The sequence below is a fragment of the Diabrotica virgifera genome, chromosome 4, assembly GCF_917563875.1.
Source record: "Diabrotica virgifera virgifera chromosome 4, PGI_DIABVI_V3a".
Lineage (NCBI taxonomy): Eukaryota > Metazoa > Arthropoda > Insecta > Coleoptera > Chrysomelidae > Diabrotica > Diabrotica virgifera.
In genome coordinates, this window is record NC_065446.1 from 119,214,546 (window position 1) to 119,239,409 (window position 24,864).

Here is a 24,864-nt window from a genome sequence, read left to right on the forward strand (position 1 = left end):
CCAAAATCAAGTATGATAACTGAACGTATTACAGGAATTATTGAGCTTGAAAAACGGTTTTTCCCATAAGAAATAGATTTGATCATATTTATGAAGCCTATAACTAAAAAATTCAAATTTTTCCAGATATGAGATATACACCGTTAGACGCCTCCTAAGTCCTCCTACAAACGCTCAGTTATTGGCGCAATTCGTAGGTTGAAATTTTGAGTAATTGTCGAAAAACCAAAATTTTCAAAGTTTAATTTTTCAATTTTTCGGCTATGGTGAGCAGTGTGTATGTCTGAGGTTGATCGCTTAAGCACCATTTGAAAGCTTAACTCAATCCTATTGATTTGGTGTATTTGCGGTTTTCCTGTCTCTCCTTGAACCTAAGATATATACGCCCAAAAATATACTATTTTGTATCTACCTAGTCCTCTAGCTGGCTTACAGGTAGTCAGAAGTCAAAAATTAGACCGGTTTTGAATCGGCCCTCACACCCTCTTGAAACACAGAAAAAAAATTCAGATCGGTGTAACTTTTCCACATACATACATACATACACACAAACATTTTCCCTTTTTAAATAAAAATTGAGTCATAATTCTGAGCTCGATAACTTTTGAATGGTATAACCGATTTTCAAAATTAAACATGCATTGGAAAGGTAATGATGATCTGTGCTATCAGAAGCCGCAAAGGTTAGGCTTAAGTTTTTGAATTTTTTGGGAGTTTTGGGGACGAGAACGAAAAACAGACTCTAAATGGGAAGGGCCATAAAATCCACACCCTTAGACCAAAATGGAGATGTAACATATGGATGGACGAGTCTTTTCCTATACTTTAAGATGGGATTTGAACCAATTTTCAATTCAGTCAGGTTTAGAAAATCGAAAAGTTCGTGTATATATAGTGTCGCTTGTAGGGGTGTTGTGCGCCACTGGTGAGAACTGCCATTCTCTGTGGATAGAGTCGTTAGAGCAAAAACATGATACGTTTAACATGCATAAAAAGGTGAAACAAGCAGCTGGTCTTCAGAAATCCAACACAGCTAGCAAATTGCGAGACCAACAGGGGAATATCATCACAGACAGAAATCAAGAAATCTGCATATGGACAAAATACATACAGGAACTCTTTGATGATACTAGATCCGAACAACCTCCATCCTACATATGTGATGACCACTTACCAATCACATCAGATGAAGTGGAAAGAGCAATATCACAACTAAAAGATGGCAAAGCTCCTGGACCTGACAATGCATATGCTGAACTCACAAAACAATTTAACACCGACGGTACTCAACGCCTAACCAAAATATTTAACGACATATATATTTAAGCGGAGTAATACCAAAAACATGGTTGAAGTCGACGTTTGTTGCTTTATCAAAGAAAACAAAGTCCGTATCCTGCAGTGATTTCCGAACCATCAGCTTAATGAGCCATATTTTAAAACTATGTATTTCTAAAAATTATACATCAAAGGATATCTAGACTGTGCGAAGAAAAAATCAGCCGAACACAGTTTGGTTTTCGAAATGTAGTGGATACAAGAGAGGCTCTATTTAGTATACAAGTATTTCAACGATGTAGAGACGTAAATTGCGATATTTATGCATGTTTCATTGATTACCATAAAGCGTTCGATACAGTAAAGCACGACAAGCTGATGGAGATATTAACCAATATTGGAATTAACACCTGTGATTTAAGGATTATCAGCAATCTGTACTGGAATCAAACATCCTCTATCCGCACAGAGGCAGGAGAATCCTACGATATCAAAATCAAACGTGGGGTCCGTCAGGGATGTATACTATCCCCACTGCTGTTTAACATCTACTCCGAGGAAATCTTTCAAGAAGCAGTGGATGATGTTGAAGCCGGAATTCGAATTAACGGAGAATGTATCAATAACATAGTATACGCAGACGACACTGTGGTATTCGCTGACAGTTCTGAAGCCCTACAGGAGTTAATGAACAGAATCGCGGAAGTCAGTCAGATATACGGACTTTCACTAAACACTAAGAAAACAAAATGTATGATTATCTCTAAGAACAAACAGCAATTTGGACGAATCAGTGTGAATGGTCAACAAATAGAAAGAGTAAAAACATATACCTACCTTGGTACGAACGTCAATGAAAATTGGGACCATTCTATAGAAATCAAATGTAGGATAGAAAAGCAAGATCTGCATTTCAAAAAATGGCAAAGTTGTTCAAATGTCATGATTTGTCGATACCCATAAAAGTCAGATTATTACGATGTTATATCTTTCCTATACTGTTGTACGGAGTTGAGTCCTGGACTCTCACAGACGCCACCTGCAAGAAAATTGGGGCTTTTGAGATTTGGCTTTATCGTCGAATCCTGAAGATATCTTATACCGACCACATTACTAATGAGGGTGTTTTGCTGAGAATGCAAAAAGAAAAAGAGCTGTTAATCAAAATAAAAACAGCCAAAATCGAATACCTCGGTCACATCATGAGGAACAGTGAAAGATATGGACTGCTGCAACTGGTCTTACAGGGAAAAGTAGAGGCAAAGCGAGGACCAGGAAGGCGAAGGATTTCGTGGCTGAAAAATCTACGTACGTGGTTCAACACAACCACTACAAATCTTTTCAGAGCAGCAGTGTGCAAAGTACAGATTGCCATGATGGTCGCCAACATCCGAAACGGATAGGCACTACAAGAAGAATAAGAAGAATATACCTGTCATTTGGTTTCATTTTATACGGTTTTAAGATTTACTTATTTTATTATTAAATTAAAAATATTGTATTTTGGAGGAATATTGTTGGACAGCGTTGTCAAGGGCAATGTACGAAAGTTTTAGTCTTTTTACATAAAAGTTCTGTTAGAATAATAGATGTTGTATGTCACGTACCTATCTGTTCAAGTATATTTTTATACCTACCAACAAGCTATAGACAATGTAGAACTGTACAAAATTGGGGTAAAAATAGACAAGTAATCAATACCAATTTAATATTTCTAAACAAGATTGAGCAATTAAAATTTAAACCCAAAAGCTATCCATTACTGAAATAAAAAAAGGAAAGTAATATTAACAGTCGGATTGAATGTTATCATTTATCATCACAAATTGGAAATTAGATGTGATAAATATAAAAGGTATCCCGAATCAAGTACGTGCCTTCTAGTGGCGAGCCTTGGGCATTAATACATTAGATTATAGGGCAGTCCTTACAGAAGGGATCCTGGCCTGGCTATTTGATTGTATTGGTGGGGTGTTGGCTACATCCTGCAAGATTTGATACTAATAACAACGAATATATTATTGTGTATCACTTTATCAATCAAAGATAGAATAAAAAAATTATTTTTTTATATAACACGGGTACATAAATTTGATCCACCCTGTATATTGATTTGTAAATATTTATTAGAAGTTAGTTTTTCGATGAAGAACTAAAGACTTTTGTGAATAATTAAAGTGAAAGGAAGATTTATTTAGGATTATAATGTAAAAAGATTGTTTATTACGGGAAAGGTAGAATCTACAGGTAGAGGTAATTATTAGTTTCTAGAAAAATAGTTTAAAAGAAAGTTTGGAATTTTAATCTCTTTTTGTTTAACCCCGAGTGAATGTTGTAGAAATCCCCGAAAGTAATTATGATGGTAGGAATATTTTTGAAATAATGACTGTTTGTTTTCAAATGAAAAGAGAGGAAGGTGGGGAGATAAATGTTTCTGATTGGCTAGGCAGTTTGGAATGGGGAAAGAGAAGCTTGAAAGTTGAGACAGTTTGAGAAAAAAAAGATTATTATGTTATTGGCATCGCTGAAGAGCAGTCAACGTTTTCGTGGATAGTTAGAGAGCAAGTACCAGTGGTTGTTTGATAGTAGAGAATAGAGCTTTAAAAAGTTGAATGCGAGACAGATCAAATTAAGACGAAATACCTCTTTGATTCTGTATTATTGTGAGAAGGAGAGGAGAGAATTTTTTGAGTCTGTTTGAATCTAGTACTGGTTAAAAAAGGTCTGGTTCGTTGGAGAATTGGTGCTGGTATGCTGATAGATTTGAAGCTTGAGAACGGAGAGGGCTTTGATGGGTAGCCTAACATAGTCAACAAGGGAGAGCTGTTTTGGGTCAAGAGAAGACGTCAGAGTGAGTGAAGCAAAAGGTCAGTTAATTTATGTGAAAGATATTTTTATGTTCGGAAACTAAAATTTTGAGTAAAAGCATATGAATTAAGATTCCAATATTTCAAAACTTAAATAGGAAGTATAAGTAATTTTGCGAATACCTAAATTTGTTTGTTTAGCTTGTTTTATCAAAGTCATCGGGAACAAACCGATAAATTGTTATTTGAACTAGAATAAATTTAAGTGGTAAAAATTTCATTCGGACAGCTGTGTCAACAGGTTTTAATTTGATCAATTTTTAGAGCATTGATTTTGATAATAAAAGACAATTCTGAATGCTTATTTTATATTTCTATTTAATTCCCTTTCCTAATATTTTTTCCCGATTAGAACCAACTAAGAGATACTGAAACCACGAGAGAAGATAAGTATAACATAAGATAGTTTTAGATATTTTTTTTGTGTTATAAAAAGGCACCCTGAGTTTTTTTCTTAATTTTTTTGTATGATCTGCGACAATTGGATAATTGATTAAATAATTAATTGGAGTAATCAAATAAAGATTAATTGATATTAAAGCAATAAAAAGTAAATCATAACAATATATACTCTGATAGAAAGGTACGGCCCTGTAACGTTTTAGCATAGAATTTTGCGTTCCAACCAGATAACAAGGACCAACCTTGTGGTTCTTGTTCTCTGTTCCAACTGAGTAGGTACCATGGAGGTGCATAGACCTGACAGCGACTACGGTATAGTCCAGAGAAATAAGGATTTTCTCAGGACGCTCAAAAATCCAGGTAGCTGACTACTTTTTTAGTTATTGTAGACCTATAGGAAAAAAACCTACCTGTTTTCTGCCTAGAGTTCGCGTCCGTTTTTTAATTATTAACAATTTAGTGCAAAAAACGCGATTTTTTCGATTTTTGCATTCCATTAAAAAGCTAAATAGTTCACATAGAATTTTAAAATTTGATTTTTTAAAACATTGAAATATGTAGTTTCAAAATACCGATTTTTGAATGTTAAAAGTCAATTTGTTGCCTTTGCAAATTGCAAAATAAATGAAAATCGATATGTGTTAATAACTTTTACTAAAATTTAACATAAAATTTTAGGGTTTCATCCAAAGTTGGGTATTTTGGTGCTTATAGGTCTGGATCCCGCGTATGAAAAAAAAGTTGATTAATAGCAAGCTGAAAATTTGTTAATAGCTTAAGGGTGTCTAGTCGGACAAACTTTGATATATGGGAACACTGGAACAGGGGAAGTTTTAATTGTGGAACAGGTTAAAAATTTGGAACCGTCAGACCACGAAAACGGCACATGTATTTTGTCCGACAGAACAGACTTAAACCCTCCGAACAGAGATTAAACTCTCATGCAAAAATCAGACTGCTATTTATCACCAAATGGGCGTTTTAATGAGAGGAACATGTAGAATATGTCGAATGACAGGAATTATGACAGGTGATAAATAGCAGTCTGATTTTTGCATGAGAGTTTAATCTCTGTTCGGAGAGTTTAAGTCTGTTCTGTCGGACAAAATAAATGTGCCGTTTTCGTGGTCTGACCGTTACAAATTTTTAATCTGTTCCACAATTAAAACTGCCCCTGTTCCAGTGTTCCCATATATCAAAGTTTATCCAACTATACACCCTTAAGCGATTAACAAATTTTCAGCTTGCTATTAATCAACTTTTTTTTCATACGCGGGATCCAGACCTATTAACAAACCCTCAGAATTTGAGACCGATCTATTAATTACTTTAAAAATTATTCTATTTGTTTATCCCAGAGATCTTTATTTTGCAATAAGATAAGACAGAAAATAATGAACATACTAGGGCAATTCTGAGTATGCCAAATGAAAGTATATGACTCATAGTATCAAAGTGTATTGAAGAAAGATAAAAAATTTATTAATATAGTCAATAATCCTAATGCCAAATTTTTGAAATTTTGTAGTTTATAAACATTTAGAATAACTTTGAAAATATTATCCGTAGAAACAATGTTGTGATATATTCGAAAAGCTAGTATTTTAGGTCGAATTTTCAAATAAAAAAAATTAGACTGGGTTCATTTGGGACAAAGTAAGCCCTGTGTTTTTTTTTAATTCACAGCTAATTTGTTTATAATAATTAAGGACTCTCATTGAGCCATTTTAAAAAATGGGATATGTATTTTTTGTTAAAAAATTTGCAAAAACATTGAACCTTCACAGCACTCCGTACGATTTTTAAAAAATGTAGTTCAAACGGTTACTAAGGGGAAGCTACAAATCCACCGAGTTAAAATACCTAAAAAACAATTTCAAACTAAAACAAATTTCTGTATCTCCGGATCAACTCAATGGATTTGATCTTTCTTTTTTAATTTGTATGTAATTTCTACGTACATTACAAATATGCAATTTGTTTATAAATGTATCAATTAATAACAGTCTAATTTGTTTATACAATTCTAGAAAAAATATAGTTTTAAAAAAAATCTATTTTCTTAATCATAGTATCATTAATGACCATAGAAAAAGTTAAAGTACAATTTAATAAATAAGTTATTTTTATTAGATAATTATTTATATACAGTGATAAGCGAGCTAATAACCGGCAAAATAGCACAAAAGATGGAAAACGTATTAAGTTGTGAGATAAAAAGAAATGAAACTAATCGAGTTGGGAAATTTAGTGACATTAACTTATAAATTTATATTGTATTGATTGTTTCCCACCTTTAGACGTATCGCACGAATTTGGAAACTACCACTGTCACAGTGATAGTTTTAGTTGACATACTCCTCTGATACGTGTAAAGGTGGGAAACAATCAATACAATATAAATTTAATGGTTAATATCGCTAAATTTCCCAACTCGACTAGTTTCATTTCTTTTTAACTCACAACTTAATACACGGTTTCCATCTTTTGTGCTATTTTGCCGGTTATTAGCGCGCTCATCACTGTATATTATATCTGTTTTATAGCGTTCTACGCCTTTCCGTTCCTAATCGCCACTCCTTTCTATTGTGGCAGTCTTCCTCTCTTAGATTTCTTTCAGACATCGCCTTGGAGATGCTCTTTATCCATGTAGTTGCTGGTCTTTCTCGTTTTCGTTATTCTGTGGGGATCCATTCTAACACTTTATTGGGGATTCTCCTTTCGTCCATTCGTCTTACGTGTCCGTACCAAACTAGCTGTTGTCTTTCGATGTCATCTATGATTGTTCTTTCTATTTCCATTTGTTGTCTAATGTCGTCGTTTCGTTAATTGTAAGATAATTATTTATTGAGGATAATTTATTTATTGAAGTATACCCGAACTTTTCTATGATTAATGATAGTCTGAATTAAAATATGGATTTTTCTTACAAAATTATTTTTTCAAAAATTGTTTAAACAAATTAGACTGTTTATTTACGAATTAGAAACAAATTAATTAATAAATGTCTAGATAAATCGCATATTTGTAATGTACAGAAAAATTACATACAAATTAAAAAAAGAACGATCAAAATATATTCAGTAGATCCCGAGATATAGAAAATGATAGTAGTTTTAAGTTGCCTTTTATAGTTTTTGAACTCGTGCATTTGACGGCTCCCAGCTCCCCCTTCACTTACCACGACCAGTCACCAATTGAAGAATAATATAATATGTACTAGCTGTCTAGCTTATAGTTGATCTTATATCAGCTTATAGACGTTTCTCTGTAAATATATGAGGACCTCGTACAATATGATATATTATGGACCCCATAATGTATATAGTTATTTTTCTACGGCCGGGCTAAAAGAGCCACTTTCACGCACGCATTTCGTTTCCGAAAGTTGCACTTTCCCACACGGCGTGCGTGAAAGTAAATTTTCCCGCACCGCGTGCGGGAAAGTAAAATACCTTGTAATATGGCATTATAAGATATTATAATACATGCAATAAACTAATATTTAGATATTATTTACTAATTTATTTCAAATTTATCTTATTGTGTTCATGTTTTAATGAAATTAGCGCGATAATTGATGAAATAAAATTATTTTGACATACTATTTAAAAGTCAGATCAGTAGACAATTACAATGGTTTTGAATCGTCGTCATGGAAACCAATATCGTCGTCGTGGTAACCCATTATATTGAAAGTTTGGCTTTGACAACCTTGTCAAAGAATTAATTTGTGTATTTTCACTTCTAAATAAAAATTGATATAACTCTATTTTTTGTGGCTTTTTTCCAAACGTACGGCTCTAGAAAAAATATTGTTCCTAACTCATGCGGAAAGTGTCTTCCCCGCACTCGACTGCTTGCCCGAACTCCGCTATCGCGTCGTTCGTGTCAACGTCAGTCTCGTGCGTGAAAGCATCACTTTCCGCACTAGTTAGGAAAATAACTATTTCCTAACAAGTGCAGAAAGCCATTCTTTTCCTCACGCGACTGCAGTTTGCCGAACGACGCGAAGCGGGAGTTCGGCAAGCAGTCGAGTGCGGAAAAGAGACTTTCTGCAAGAGTTAGGAACAATATTTTTTCTAAGAGTCTTTAAAAAATTACCAAATCTTAATCAATTAATTTAATTAATATGAAAATACATACACAAATTAATTCTTTGACAAGGTTGTCAAAACCAAACTTTCAATATACATAATTAGTTAGCATGACGACGATCTTGGCTTCCATGACGATGATTCAAAACTACTGTTATTGTCTACCGATTTGACTTTCGAATATTATGTCAAAATAATTTTATTTCATCGAATTGTCGCGTTAATTTCATTAAAACAGGAACACAATAAGATATATTTGAAATAAATTAGTAAATAATATATAAATATTAGTTTATTGCATGTATTATAATTACTTTAAGGCCATATTAACATCTAAATTAACACGCGTGCGGAAAAGTAAAAACCGCGTGCGGAAAAGTAACACGCGTGCGGAAAAATAACACTCGTGCGGAAAAGTGAAACTTTCTAAACTAAAATGCGTGGGCGAAAGTAGACATTTTTGCACGCTCGTAGAAAAAAACAATTTCCTCATTTTTTCTCTGAATTAATTATTTTTTCCAGAGGTAGGTTATCCGGTTTTCACCGCTTATTATTTTAAAAAGAAAAAAATCGGTTAAAACCGGGACAAAAAACAATCGGAAAAACCGATTATTGCGGACTAAAAAAAAACGGTTTTAGGTTACAACCGGTAGGTTTCTCCCATCCCTAGTTTGAAGGACGAAATCGCGAAAAAGCGTCCCCATTTTTGAAGAAAACGAAAGAGCTATTTGATCAAGACAACGCGCCGTGTCACAAATCAGTGAAAGTTATGGCAAAATTTCATGAATTGGGCTTCGAATTGCTTCCGCAGCCACTGTATTCACCAGATATGGTTCCCAGCGGACTCAGCTACCACTTGCTAGCTGACCTTAAGAGAATGTTCGCTGGAAAGAAATTTAGTATCAATAAGGTAATCGCCGAAACTGAGGCTTATTTTGAGACTAAAGGTAAGTTATGTTATAAAAATGGTATTGAAAAAATGCATAACCGCTATATAAGTCCAACGATTATTTGTAGTAATTCAACTTTTTTATGGAACAATTTAGCTAATTGATTTTTTCAGGATTTTTACGGAAGGTAAATGACATAGACATAGTTATTATTATTTTAGATTAGAAACCTAGATCTTGCAAATTTTTCAACGCGCTCCAATTTGAAGTTCCACTCTAAAAAACAGACCTCGGACAGGTAGTATTTATTTTCCGAGTATATATATACACATCGTTCTTAGGCGTCAACGCCCTTCGGTAGGGATTGTTACGGTTTTTTTAAACCTTCACAATTCATTTATATGTCTTGACAGAAAGATGTTTAAATGCTTTAAAACCCCTGTTTACGCCTATGGTGGTTACTATAAAATGGTTGGTTCGTTCGCAAAATGGGTCTGTTGAGTTGTTTTAGGAATGTCTGAGAACATAGAAAGGTGTGTGTCTTTTTCTGGCTCACGGTCTTTGTGTAGGTTCTTTTCGCGTAACTGAGTCAACCATGGTGTACTTCGATGTTCGTTTGGGGATCGAATGACATTAAGGTAAGACGGAGGACATCCGGTCTGTCCATCCAGTGCCGGATTAACCATTAGGCAAAGTAGGCAGTTGCCTAGGGGCCTCGGCCCCGAAGGGGGCCTTGCAGGGCCCAAAACGAAAAAATAATAATTAGAATTAAATAAAAACTATAAATCATATTATGTTGAAAAATTCAAACATGGCGCAATACCATAGAAGTGATGGTGGACATTATACATTACAGTGCATACTGTGCAGAAGTAATAGAAGTAATGGGAAAACACGTTTTGAACACAATTGTTAAAGAAATACTACTCCTTAAGTGTCGATTCAACACCAGATCTGTCTCGTATTGACCAGTTGACTATTATATTAAGAATTGTTAGTTCATATGATGATAAAGTCTATCAGCGTTTGATCACATTCACACCCATAAGTAGCCATAGTATGGCTGCCATACTGGAGAAAATCTTTCTTCTGCTGTTTTAACCTTTTTGAAACGACTGTAGCATTGATGTAAACGACATGAGAGGACAATCATACGACAATGCAGCAAACCTGTCAGGCAAATAAATGGTCTCCCGGCTCATTTGTCTAAGATTAGCAAATTTGCAATTTTCATTGCTTGTGCCTCACACTCGCTTAATTTAGTTGGAGTAAGTGCTACTTAATAGTTGCGTTGAAACAATATCGTATTTTGGGATTGTTCAGTCAAAAAATGTCAAAAAGAAACATTCATAATGCATGCGTTTTGGGCAACAATTTTAGAATGCATCGACGCTATCAGTAAATCATTACAGGGAGAAGAGATTTCTAAATTTAGTTTTGGAGTTCTTAAAATCCCAAAAAGAGATAATTTTGCTTATTACGAGCAGAAAGCAGAAGGCCTGCGATCTACAATACTCTGAATATTCCGACTAAAGTAAACAAAAACAAGCAAAAAAACTACATTTTGATGATGCTAATGCCAATGATGTTTTTCTAGACGGCGGTAAAAAGTTAAAGGTTCAAACAGATCTACCAATTTTGGATAAGCTAATTGCTCAGCTGAGTAGTCAGCATAGGTTGACAGAGTATGAGCCAGTGAACTCAGAATTTGGTGTTTTGTGTATTTTTCCAAAACTGAGTGACACTCAAATAAAGGAGTGTGCTTCAAAACTACAACTACACAACTACAACTACAAACTGAAAACTATTCTGATGATATTGAACCTGATGATGATCCTGATGATATCCTGATGATATTAAAATTGAAGATGAACTCCTCCTCATCAGTCGTTTCCTCATTGCTGAGTGTCGTGATTCCCTATAATACGAGCAACTAACTATCTCTTTCCATCGGCTTCTGTCCTGAGCTTCCCTCATGGATTCAGAGAATGTTTTTCCACTGGCTTTCTGTACTTGATCCGTCCATCGAATAGGTGAGCGACCTCTACTTCTGCGCCCTTCAACTTTTCCCGAAATTATAAGTCTCTCAAGATTATCATCACTTCTTCTTGCAATATGGCCGAAAAATTTTAATACGGTGGAGAGGCAAATAGAGGAAAGTCGAGTCTGAATATTAAGCTCTTGGAGGATTGAGCGATTTGTTCTGTGTTCCGTACATGAGATCCGAAGCATTCTTCTCCAGCACCACATTTCAAAGGCGTCAATCCTTTTTCTGTCGTCCGATTTCATTGTCCATGTTTCGGATCCGTAATTAAATATGGGAAAAATTAAGGCACGCACTAATCTTATTTTGCTGTTCTTCGACAAGGAGCGATCTTTCCAGATTTTCGATAATCGACTCATAGCGTTTTTGGCCATGCCTATTCTCCTACGTATTTCTGTTTCACAAGATCCTGTATTACTGATGTAGGATCCTAGATAATTGAACTCGTTAACCACTTCAAACTGGTCTAAGCCTCCTGTTGTCTGAAGTGAATTTGAATAATCTACTATCATAATTTTTGTTTTTTGTTTATTGATCTTGAGACCACATCTATTGCTTTCGGCTTCCACTAGCTGCAGCAGGATGGACATTTCTTCTGGAAGATGACCTAGTACAGTTCAAATAACGGTCATTTTTATAAATGAAAATTATTAAAAACTGTCACCGTTCGACAATAGCACAAAATAGACTAGAATTTATCTCAATTGTGGCCATTCAAAATAATGGGCTCGAAAATTTGGAATTTGAAAATATTTTAAGTAGTTTTGTCTCTATGAAACTCAGAAAAGTTGCTTTATAATTTTATAAGGCTTCGAAAACTCAAACTAAAAATTTATACTTTACATAATTATGTAATAAGAAAAATATATTAATATTTTATTTAGCCATAGCCTAAAGCCTAACATTTTTACGACATTATTATCTTTTATATTTTCTAATTACAATAAAATATAATATACAATAGAGTATTAAAATTCAAACAAAGCTGTCTTAACTTTTCTAGGTTGTATTTTATTTATTAAAATTTAATTCAGTTGTAGTTTTTTTTAATATCTTAGAAATATATGAAACAAAAATTTAAGATGAGATCTACAAAATGTCAACTAATTTCTTAATCAACTTTCTTGTCAACTAATTTCTTAAGGAGAGTTTGACATTAATAAACGTCAAATACGGTTGCATCTGAAATAGCTCCAGAAACAATTAATTTTTTAGCAGTTTAACTTAAATTAATTTTATAGTGGTTTTAATTATCACTGATAAGAAGTCTCGGTCCTATGGGTTGAACAGCCTAGGCTTCTTTTCGCGGTGTTTAAGTGAACCGTTTAAAATTTGGCCACGGTTAAACGTACCTAAATATTGACATTCAGCTCCCAGTTTTTGTGACAATTAAAACATTTAAATTTTATCGTGGGTAAAAACATTTACATATTGTAGCTAAATAGTGATACAAAAGTGAAAATATTCTCCCCAGATGGGGGAGAATATAAAAAAGACGCCAGTGTCCGAACTAAATACTGCTGAAGTTATTAGTGTTAGTAATCAAGACATGGATACAGGAACTATCGCCACAAATTCTTCTGCTACAAGGGAGGTAAAACTTTTTAATATTAATTGTAATTATTACGACTTTCAAAATTGTTGTGTTTATGTTGAGAAAACCAATGATCAGAATATTTCCCGTTTGCATCCAATGGTTGTTGCAGATATTTTCCATCAAAAATTAAAGATTAATAATATTAAGCAAATTAAAAGTATAGGAAGAAACCGTGTTAAAGTAATCCTCAAATCTATTTTGGATGCAAATAATTTAGCCAATAATAGTCACTTAAAGGACGATAATTTAAAAGCGTACATTCCAAATCACCTCTTGGAAATCGAAGGACTGATACGCGATGTTGATACCAAATATAATATTGACTATTTGAAAGAATATATGAGCTCTAGTTCACCAATTATTGATATTAAAATAATGCACAGGAAAGTAGAAAAGGATGGAAATACATAATACGTCCCTAGACGTAATGTTATAATTACTTTTGAAGGCAATTGTTTGCCAAAGTATGTTGTGATAAATTATGTATTTTTCCAAGTGGAAAAATTGTTGAGTAAAGTGACGCAATGTCATAAATGCCTCAAATATGGACATATTTCTAGACAGTGTAAAGGTACACAGGAATATTGTATACAATGTGGACAAATTAAAAATGATATACATACATGTGATGAAACAAAAAAGTATTGCATACACTGTAAAACTGACAATCATATCTGATCAATCAAAACTGTCTTTTTTTCGAAAATCAAAAAAAAAATAAAAAATATCATGATTGAACATAAAATCTCATATTTGGAGGCAAAAAATTTGAGCGACTCATCATTTTCTGGTCTTATTTCTAATAACAGATTTGAAATATTGTCAAATTCAGACAAATAATTTCCAAAATTAACTAACTCCTCTGAATTTAGTACATCTCCTTATAAGCCAATGAGGCCTCATATACAGAAACCCAAAAATTTTAGCCAACCAAGCTGTAGTACATCAAGCACTGAGAATAGTGCAAATAAAAAAAAAGAAAGGTATCATCTATAACTTCCGAAGATCCTACACCATATCTCATCCCTTTCAGATCTGGACCTTCTCAACCTTTACCTCCCTTAAACAAGGAAAGTTTTTCTAATACAGACAATGATAAAAATAAGTTAGTAGATTCCTTAGTACTTCTTTTCTCAAGTTTTATTCAAAATATTAATGGTTTAGAAGAGGCAAAATCGCTTGACGTGAATTTGTTAGCCAAAGGTATTAATAATGTTCTAGATAATATTTTAAAAAATAACTCATCTAATGACAAACAAATCTAAACTCAAAATAATATAATGGAATGCTCGATCAGCTGTTGCTAACAAAAACAGCCTCATTAACTTTTTAATAACCGAAGATATTGACATAGCTTTAATAAGTGAAACTTGGTTTAAACGGGATGTTGTATATATTTATAGAGGTTATAATATGATACGCGAAGATCGCGATGAAGGCTATTCTAGAGTTGCTATTTTAATTAAAACTGGTATTCCTTTTGAGCGCGTAACAATTAAAAAAAATTATATTCAATACTTGCTTGCTTGTGGTATTAAAATCAACTATAAACAAAGTTATTTAAGTTTACTCTCTGTATATAGGTGCCCGAAAACTAAAACCAAAACCGAAGATTGGGATAAGTTATTTTCTCAACTAAAACACCCTTGTATCATTGGAGGAGATATGCATGCACATAATTCTCTGTGGGGCTCATATAAAAATGATAACATAGGCCATCAAATTGTGGAGACAATTCAGAATTTAGATTATGTAGTAATGAATAATGGACAACAAACTTGCCAAATGAGTCCAGGGAACTCAGATTCCATGATTAATGTCACATTTTGCTCACCATCCCTTTTTGATAAAACTTCGTGGTCTGTAGATCTTGATACGTTGGGATCAAATCATTTCGTTATAAAGGTTGTGATCGATGTCTTGGGAACTAATGCTAATACCATTTATCCCAGTAGTAAGTGGAACATTAAAAAAGCAAGTTGGTCATTATACTCTCAGCTTGTTGATACCTTATTAAACGAAAAACCTCACACATCCTTAAATACCCAAGAAAAATATAATCTCCTTATTGACTGTATTAATGAAGCTTCTAAAGAATCTATTTCTGAATATAAACCATTTAAATGCAAACGGACTCCCCCTCCGTGGTGAGATTCGGAATGTGAACAATCCGTTGCAGAAAGAAAGAAGGCATTAATAAACTATAAACACAATTCCTCTCCTGAAAATTTTTGTAAATGAAAAGGAGTAAATGCTCGTGTCAAAAAATTCCTGAAATTAAAGGCCAAACAAAGTTGGGTTGAATGGTGTTCAAAATTAAATAAACAAACTCCATCTAGTCTTATTTGGAATCATGCAAGAAAAATGAATAGGAAAAAAGTTAATTTTTCATTACCTCTAAGTAACTCATGGGTAGACGATTTTTTCGATAAAATAGCTCCACCTTATGTAAATAACCAGGTAGATGTTATGTATTCTAAAACGCTTCCATCTGATCAGAATCATTTCCTCCTTACACCTTTTTCGAGAGCTGAATTAGAATTTGCCCTTGATAATCGCGTTAGTACCTCACCAGGATACGATGCAATCAAATATCCTATGATACAACATTTACCAGATAACGCAAAACAATTACTTTTAAATATATTTGACCAGATAATTATTGAAGGCAACAGCATAATAGATTTTAAGCGTATTATAGTCATTCCTATTCCCAAACCGGGGAAAAACCCTAAATTAGCTGAAGCTTACCGACCGATATCATTATTATCATATCATGTATATTGAAGACTCTGGAACGGATGGTTAAGATTTGGTTGGATTGGTGGCTAAGGGATCAAAATCCTTTACCCGCTAACCAACATGGTTTTAAAAAAGGTTATGGAACTTTAGATTCCTTAACATCTTGTTGTAGACATTCAGAACAGTTTTTCCAGGAACAGTTATGTCCCCGCTTTATTTTTAGACATCGAAGGTGCTTATGACTCAGTCTCTTTTTCAATTCTCCAAGAAAAAATGATTACATTTTTTAATATTCCATCACAGTTTGCTTCTAACATTGTAAACCTGTATAAAAATAGGATAATTTATTTAAAAAATAATCATATTCTTATAGGCCCTAGACTTAATAATAAAGGATTACCTCAGGGCTCTGTTTTGAGTCCTATTTTATTTAACATTTACACAGAAGATCTACACAACATCACTATTAACAATATTGCATTTAATATTGTACAATATGCTGTACAATCACCTTAGGTGGGCATAAATTTTCTTTTAAAAATAAAATTAAATATCTTGGAATGATACTCGACCAAAAATTGACCTGCAAGTTACATATTGACGACATGTTGAACAGGTGTAATAAGGGAATAAACTTTCTTAAATCAATTAATAGAACTTGGTGGGGATCGGATGTTGAAGTAAGTTTATTATTTTATAAAGCTTACATACGATCTATTTTCGATTACGGCAGTGTTTTGTATGGATCAGCAAGTAATGCACTACTAAACAAAATCAACGTTTTACAGAATTCAGTCTTACGAATATGTCTAGGAGCTATGAGATCCACTCCAGTACAAGCTTTATATTTGGAAGCCTTGGAACCTCCTTTAAATCCAAGACGAAGTTTTTTGTCCAAAAAATATTTAATGAAAGCATACTTACTTAACCCACTTCTATACCAAAAATAGTGACTTTGAGTTGCCATGATCTAACCAATAAATATTGGCAAAAAAAGAAATCTCCCTTATTATAATTTGCTTATAATCAAAATATAGTACTCTTAAAAAATATAGATAAAACGAACGACTTATTCAAAAACTACGCGTACTCTTCTTTCTTTTCTCGTACAGATATTATTGTACCAAATTATAGTGAAAGCATATATTTAAATAAAAATATTCTTTTATCCATAACGAACAATTACAATGAGTCAATAGCTCTATATACAGATGCGTCTAAATCTGCAGATGGAACTGGATGCGCCTTTTTTTACACCATCGGGACATATAGAAAAGAAATTCAAACTGAAACAGGAGACTTCGATTTATACAGCAGAGGCTATTGCAATATATGAAGCTTTACTATATGTAGCTGAATTTGATTTCGCCCATATTAGAATTTTTTCTGACTCCTTAGCAGTATTGAAATCTATTGGTAAATATGGACCCCCAAATATCCAAGACTGCCCATACATTTATAAAATTAAACATATTAAACAAAATCTTTTAACCAAAGGGATCAATGTACATTTTATCTGGATTAAAGCACACGCAGGATTTGAACATAATGAGTATGCGTTTCATCGGATACCAGTATTTTACATAAAATAACATTGGCTGATAGTATAATCTCTTTCAAGTCAACACTGCATCGGGAGTGGAGCTACCAGTGGAAGGAATACTCTTTTGTGAATCAAAATAGATACTCGTTAATTCAGCCCGATATTCCCAAATTTCCTTGGTACAAGTCTTGTAGAGCTTCTAGAAAGTACATAACTTCTATTATTAGAGTACGATTTGGGCACGCATGTTATCCAAAGCATTTATTTAAAATACAGGTTTTGGATAATGATAAATGTGAGCATTGTGAAGAGGAAAGTGATTTAGATCATATATTTTTTGGTTGTTCTAAAAATACAATTTACTCATCTAAATTAATAAATGATTTATTAAAATGTAAAGTAGCAACTCCTTGGAATATACTATATTTATTATCACTTGGTTCTGTAGATGTATACAACTCTTTAATTAACTTTTTAAAAGACAGCAAATTATCATTATAATTCCCTTAAACATTTTTAATTAATACCTTTGGTAGTTAGTTGTTTTAGCTGTTAAGCTTAGTGTTACTTAATACCTTTTAATTGTTACCTTTGTTTTAACCCTGTTTTGTATAACTTGATAACTTGTATTCCTTATGTGTCTGGCAGTATGACGGTAAGTCTAAGCCAGAAAAAAATTCTTAAGGAGCGTCATATCTTAAGTTGCCTATGGGCCTCAAGATTCTTAATCCGGGACTGTGTCCATCTGGGTTTATGGTCTTGACGACAGTGCTCGGGATTGCAGAATTAAGCTGTGTTTGCTAATCCTTTTTCCATCGGTGAGAAAATACGGTCCAAGTTTATGAAAACTTATCGTCTGGAAGAGTTTTTGCCAGTGACGGATTTGGGGCCGTATATTTTGTAGTGCCGGTGGAAATTTTAGTTGATCTTCGAGCATAACCTAAATAACCCTTCTCTGTTGGCCACATAAAAACCTCAGGCCAATTCCTTGGGGACATTTACCACGACACCTAGCAACTAGTCACCACGGACCTAGATAGTACCTGGTAATCAGCACCAGTAACCAGCCCTAGTAACCGACATCTAGTACCAGAGTAAGCAAGGACAGAGAAAGTCAGTACCCTTAAATATCTTTCTTTTTTTATAGATACCATATTTATATTCCATAGTGTGTCTGTGTCTGTCCCTACCATTTTTGTACAGATCTAGTTCCTTCCTCTACCCTCATTGTACACCTGGATATAGCTATAACCGAGTAATCACAGGGTGTATATATTAAATTGTACTTAGTTAATTCCATGGGTAGACTTACAGAAGTAGGTATTTGACACTTGATGGTATAAATTATTCCCATTATTTTTGGTATAATAATATTAATATAGTATGGTACGGTACATATCTGAGTCTTGCTGAACGGAGGTACATTTTTACTATTCAGGGTGTAGTGTATATTTATATTGACCATATTCCTAGGTATTAAGTTGTATACATATGTGATAAGTTATAGTTTTCAAACCTTAACAGTACTTGATATTTATTTTATAGTTAATAGATTCAATAGTCATGTCAATGTTCTTATATTTTTGATTTAATTCCCCCATTTTATGTTTTATTTTATAGTTTATGTTAAATAAATCTTCGTAGCTATGGGTTGTTTTAATGCTCAAAAATAACCGGATCACCTTTTACTAACCCATAATAAATCCCTGAGATGAGATAGAGAGATTAACTGAATTTTGTATTATATATTGTGGAATATATTGATATTCATTTTATTTATTCAGTAACATCCCTCGATCGTTTATTTTCTGTAACAGGATCTATGGAGGAGTATCACCAAGCTGCAAGCCCTTATCCCCTGCCGTACCGCTCCTCCATAGGCCGATCAGACGCCAGTTTATTCCAGACCAAGTCGTAGATTCTATTGAATTTTATACTACGGCGTTGGCCTTTTTATTAACTTTAAATGACCTGGTTGAGGCTCGAACCTCGATCGAAAATCCACTAAACTTGTCGATCGACTGCGCCTCAGCCAACTTGGCCGTCTATACCGACAGATTTTCCGAGTGCCATCATTTCAACGGGCTATGCTGCTTTACTCCTGCTCGTTGTAGATCTTCGTTTATAATTTATTCAATGTTAATAAACAATGTAAATATGATCTTAAGAGAAAAAAATTGCCATCTTAGTTTCTATTGATCATAGAAGGTTATTTTTTTTTATAGATTGTGTTATTTCACCATCTTTCAGTGAACCATTAGTTATTGCAAATATTTGCAAGCTAAGAGGTCAGTCTTTTTGAAGGAGTTTTCCTGATAACAATTTTGATAAAATATTGGACATTTTTTAATATATCTTAAAATTTAAACCTTAAAGAGTCGATTGCGATCTGCTAAATACCTCTAAAATTATTGTTTGGTCAAATACAGTTGATCAAATAATCTCTCTCCGAGATATACAAATTAACCCTTTCGGCCCTGATGGTGGCAATTGCGAAACCTATAATTGCGTACAGATATCTGCGATACTACTTATTTAGTTTTAATGTAAATCTAATAAAGGGCGGCTACAGTTCATATATAACATGATTTATATGTATTTAAGACGAAACAGTAGCGATCAACAGGTAGCAAAAACGCGTTCCAAGATTGCGGCTGTAATTTTGAATATTTTTTCGAGATATTTGGCACACGTATTCGTAATATAATAAAGAATGGCGATACAGTGCCCAATTTGAAAAATATTTATATTAATATGTGGAAATTACTCTGTAATTAAATACAATATTAAAAAAAACGAGTCTGTACCGCCATTAAGAAAAACAAAAAAATACACTTTCTTCAAATAAATTTTTTTTATCCGATGCCTAGATTTTGTGTCTTTTTGGAACTACTAAAATTTTTTATTTCATTAGTAGTTCCAAAATGACACAAAATCTAGGCATCGGATAAAAAAGTTTATTTGAAGAAAGTGTACTTCTTTATTCTTCTTAATGGCGGTACATGCTCGTTTTTTTAATATTGTATTTAATTACAGAGTAATTTCCACATATTAATATATTTTTCAAATTGGGCTCTGTACCGCCATTCTTTATTTTATTACGAATACGTGTGCCAAATATCTCGAAAAAATATTTAAAATTACAGCCGCAATCTTGGAACGCGTTTTTGATACCTGTTGATCGCTACTGTTTCCTCTTAAGGCATTTAGAATGTAAACAGGTTGTGTAGTTATGTATATTTGAAGTAGTGGCGGATGAACGAGATCCTTTTTTTCTTGGTAAGTAGTTGTTTTTTTATTCTAATAGTGCTATTGCGTTGAAAAAAGCTTCATGTAGCTATTGGTATTTACTAACTAACATTATGAAAAGTTCATTTAAGAATAAATTGTAATTTTAACTGCATTTGCTAATTTTTGCTATAAAAGGCGTACGCAAATGCCACCAGTAGGTGTTAAAAATTACAAAAGTTGATTAAATAGATTAGAATTTAGGACAAGATTTTCAACAATAAATTATTTTCAGAAGAGATTCCTATAATTATTGTATCTTACGGGAAAAGGACAACTTAAGTTTGATACGACCCTTACCCAAGGAGAAGAAGCATTTGCTGTCCTGAATGACAACTGTTCTGATATGGAAGATAATGGAGATCCAGATTATGAGGGGACTGATCTATCAACATCAGATGAGGAGAAAGTAGCATTAGAAAAAGAACAAATTACCCAAAAGACTAAAAAGGGAAAAAACAAAAAATATTTGGAAGAATGGAAAAGTTGTACCTCCAAATGGTACCTTCGATCGATCATGTTAAAGTAATTTTAGTTATGATGAAATATTTATAATATTTACAAAATAAATTTTTTTGTATATTTTTTATGTAAACCTAATGCAAAATACTTCTTACTAAATGTAAATTTTTCTATTTGACCCTTATATATATTTTGTATATTTACATTTTTATGTATATTTGCATTTTTTACATATCGTTTAAAACTTCTTTATGGTAAAATTAAGTTGTCTTAATGTCGTAATATTCTTCAGTATCACGAAATATATGTTAATATTCCAGTAACCCACTGTATAAAATGTATAACTACCGGTAGAGCATAACACCGCAAGGCACGAAGTCCCGACTTGCAGATTTAAAGAGAAAATAATACATTATGATAAATGTACGACAGATATATTCAAAATTGATCCGTGCAATAGCACGCAAACCATTGACGTATAAAGTCAGGCAAAATAGGTAAAACTAAGAAGATTAACACAAAAAGATATTTAAAATGATAAAAGTATATATTATGTAAGAACTACAATCTGTACCTGTATTTATTTGCTACAGATTTGTAGATAGTCTAATATTCGAACCTATGTTCAGGGGCGTAACAGAGGGCCCCGCAGCATGAAGCTTGCGGGGGGGCCCCAATCGCTTAAAGGCCCCATCTTGTCATCTGATATTATGTAAAAATCTGTTATTGTTATATTATTTTTACGTTGTCTCTTGTCTGTTTAAATTTAAAAACGTAAAAATTTCTAACTAGACGTATTTGCCAAGTGAATCATCTCATTATATCTAGAAACTTAATCCCTTCCGGCCTACCGAAATTTTATGGCAGCGACAGTAAAGTATATAATGCTTTGTACGTGACTATTGAAAGATATTAGAATTGCAATTTGCCGAATTTAAGAACAATATTTTTAAAAATGGGTTTTCTTTCTCTCTGTTCTTTACCTACTTTTAGTATTTCGATACAATATTATCGCCAGTAATTTCATATTGGTTGTTTGCATTGAATGTTATTTATGTTTGTGTTGTTTTACGGTTATAGTTGCATCAGTTTAGTACGCATTTATTTAAAAATTATTGACGACTTTTCTTGTGTAATCATTGGACAAAATCTCAACAGATAAACGGTAAGATAAGGAAATTATAACACTTACGCTTTAGGGAAGTCAATGTAGAAAAGCTTGCATTGTTTCGGTGTCGGAAAAAATCAAACAAGCTTATATTTTTCTAAAAGTTTTTTGTTAGTTTATATATCTTATCTTAAAGTGAAAAGTTCTACTCACAGATGCCTCTAATTGTTTATTAATTTTTTAAACAATAAAACTGTTTTATATTAAATAATTTTAAAAGATATCGGTGAATTCATCATTTTACTTTGTTCAAAAATGTTTCTATTTGCTTTTTGATTATGCTGAATTCGAATATGTCATTAAATCAGGGCCTTAAGTACGATTTTGGGGGCCCCGGGGCAAACGTGATCTGGGGGCCCCCTACCGGGGGGTCTGGGGTTAATCATCCAGCAGAAGGAGTCCGGGAAAATTGATATTTAACCACTTGAAAACGCATTTTAATGTACTCCATGACTGAAGTTTCCTGTACCTACCTACATATTGCTATTTTAGTTGACCAACACAAAAAAAATTTGAAATCACATTATTTGAAGCTAAATATTTACCATCAATGTAACATCTTTTCTGTTTTCATAAAAAATATACTACATATAATGTTACTTACATTCTTCGGCTATAATGTAGGTTATACAGTATGTCTGCGTGGCTTCGAACCATATGGGAAACATTTTTATTATCAATTTTACGAAAAAAGTTATTCATCATGAAATGCTCTGAATGGTCTTAAATCTGAGATACAAAATAAGCCAGATAAACCATCAGATATCAAAGCTTATCAATTTTATACGAGGTAAGTCAAAAAATAGGAATTTAACTCAAGGATAAAGTATTTTTATATGTAACAATATACGATTTTAATTTTAATACATCCTTGTAAATAAAAAATAAATGTTTCCAAATATTTCTCAAATTACCGATAACCAACATCATTTTATTACAATTATAATAACTATTTTATTATTAATTTTTTAATTTTACGAAAAAATTATTTATAAAGTTCTTATCAGATTCTTTATAAAAAGCTCTGCATTATCTCAAAACGAAGATTCAATCGTAATATATCACATTTTACCAACTTTATACGAGGTATGTCGAAAAATATGAATTTCTCTCTAAGAGTTAAGTACCTTTATAATTCACAATATTTCAATTGGAATGATATAATTGCATATTTAAACATAGTTTTTAATTGCGAAAAACTTTTTATAATAAAATTTTTCAATATTGTAAAATATAAAGGTGGTATAGGTACTATTGAGCGAAATTAATATTTTTTGATATACCTCGTATAAAATCAATAAAATTTAATATCTGATTATTGCAACTTTATACCATTCAGAGCATTTTATGAAGAATAACTTTTTTTTCGTAATATAGATAGGTATGTAATTAAAAAGTTTCCCATAGGTTCCAAGCTACGCAAACACACTGTATAAGAAATCAAGAAAGAATTGTTTTAACATTTACTATTTTTAAAGCTGGTTATTAAATGTATTGTAGGTAAGTTGTACAGAAAACAACAAAAGACGTTGTTTATTTGGAATGGGTCTGTATACCAATAAAGATGAGAAATATAAGTTGTTATGAACAGTGAATGATAACGCTAACACAAAAAAGTTTTTGTTAAATAAGTCGTATTTAGTAATTGTTTAACGCGGAAGCAGTCGCGCTCACTTCTGTCACGAAAGCACTCGCGCGTAGAACAAAATCTAACAATACGAATTTAAAACAAAGTTCAATTTTATAATATTTTGTTTGCTTGTTATGTTAAAAATATCTATTTCTAACAGTTTTAAAACTAATTGGTTCCCACCAAAGCCATCAATTCCACAAAAAAAAAATAAAAATGAAATTAAAAAATTAAAAAAAAAATCCTGCGCATTACTACAATCTTCTTCGAGGCACTTACAAGTGGAAAGTTATGTTGCAAAATTTTTCATTAAGTTATCACGGAAAATGATAAAAAGTTGAACTGCGCCCGGGTTAAAAGGGGCCCATTTCAAATTCTGCGGGGGGGGGGAGGCGACGGAGTTTGTTACGCCACTGCCTATGTTGACCATCACCCATCTGCTTTTCGGATGAAACTTTTTTTTAATTAAATTTCATATATTAACAAATATGACTTGCATGAGTTTCCTATCAAAATCTTGTTATAGCTATCCTTAAGGGGGGCGCAGTGTTTGAAATCAAAATTTCAAGAACATTTTTGTCAACGTTTTTTTAGTTTTATCGAATTTTGACTTTTTGTTATCACTGAGAAGTCAATATCACTCAGAAGTCAACGAATATTTTTGCAAAAGTGTGAAAATCAACATGTTTATTATTAATAAACAAAAAAGCATCCATCAAAAATATCTCGACAGTGTTAAGTACCTCATGAAATGTCTAAAGAAAATATATACAAAATTACAGGTGGATTGGTCAAGTAGTTTTTGAGTTACAATGTCTAGCGCTATTGAAAAAAGCCGTTTTGAGAAAAACGCGTT

At 32.8% G+C, this 24,864-nt stretch overlaps 1 protein-coding gene across 1 annotated transcript in view; it reads left to right on the plus strand.

Moving 5' to 3' along the window:
- The window catches only part of LOC126883646 (uncharacterized), a 207,260-nt gene that overhangs the window by 18,889 nt on the left and 163,507 nt on the right, over nucleotides 1–24,864 (plus strand). The window contains exon 2 of the mRNA XM_050649301.1: nucleotides 2,581–2,586. Coding sequence (XP_050505258.1) covers nucleotides 2,581–2,586 — 6 coding nt within the window. The remainder of the gene's footprint in view (nucleotides 1–2,580; nucleotides 2,587–24,864) is intronic.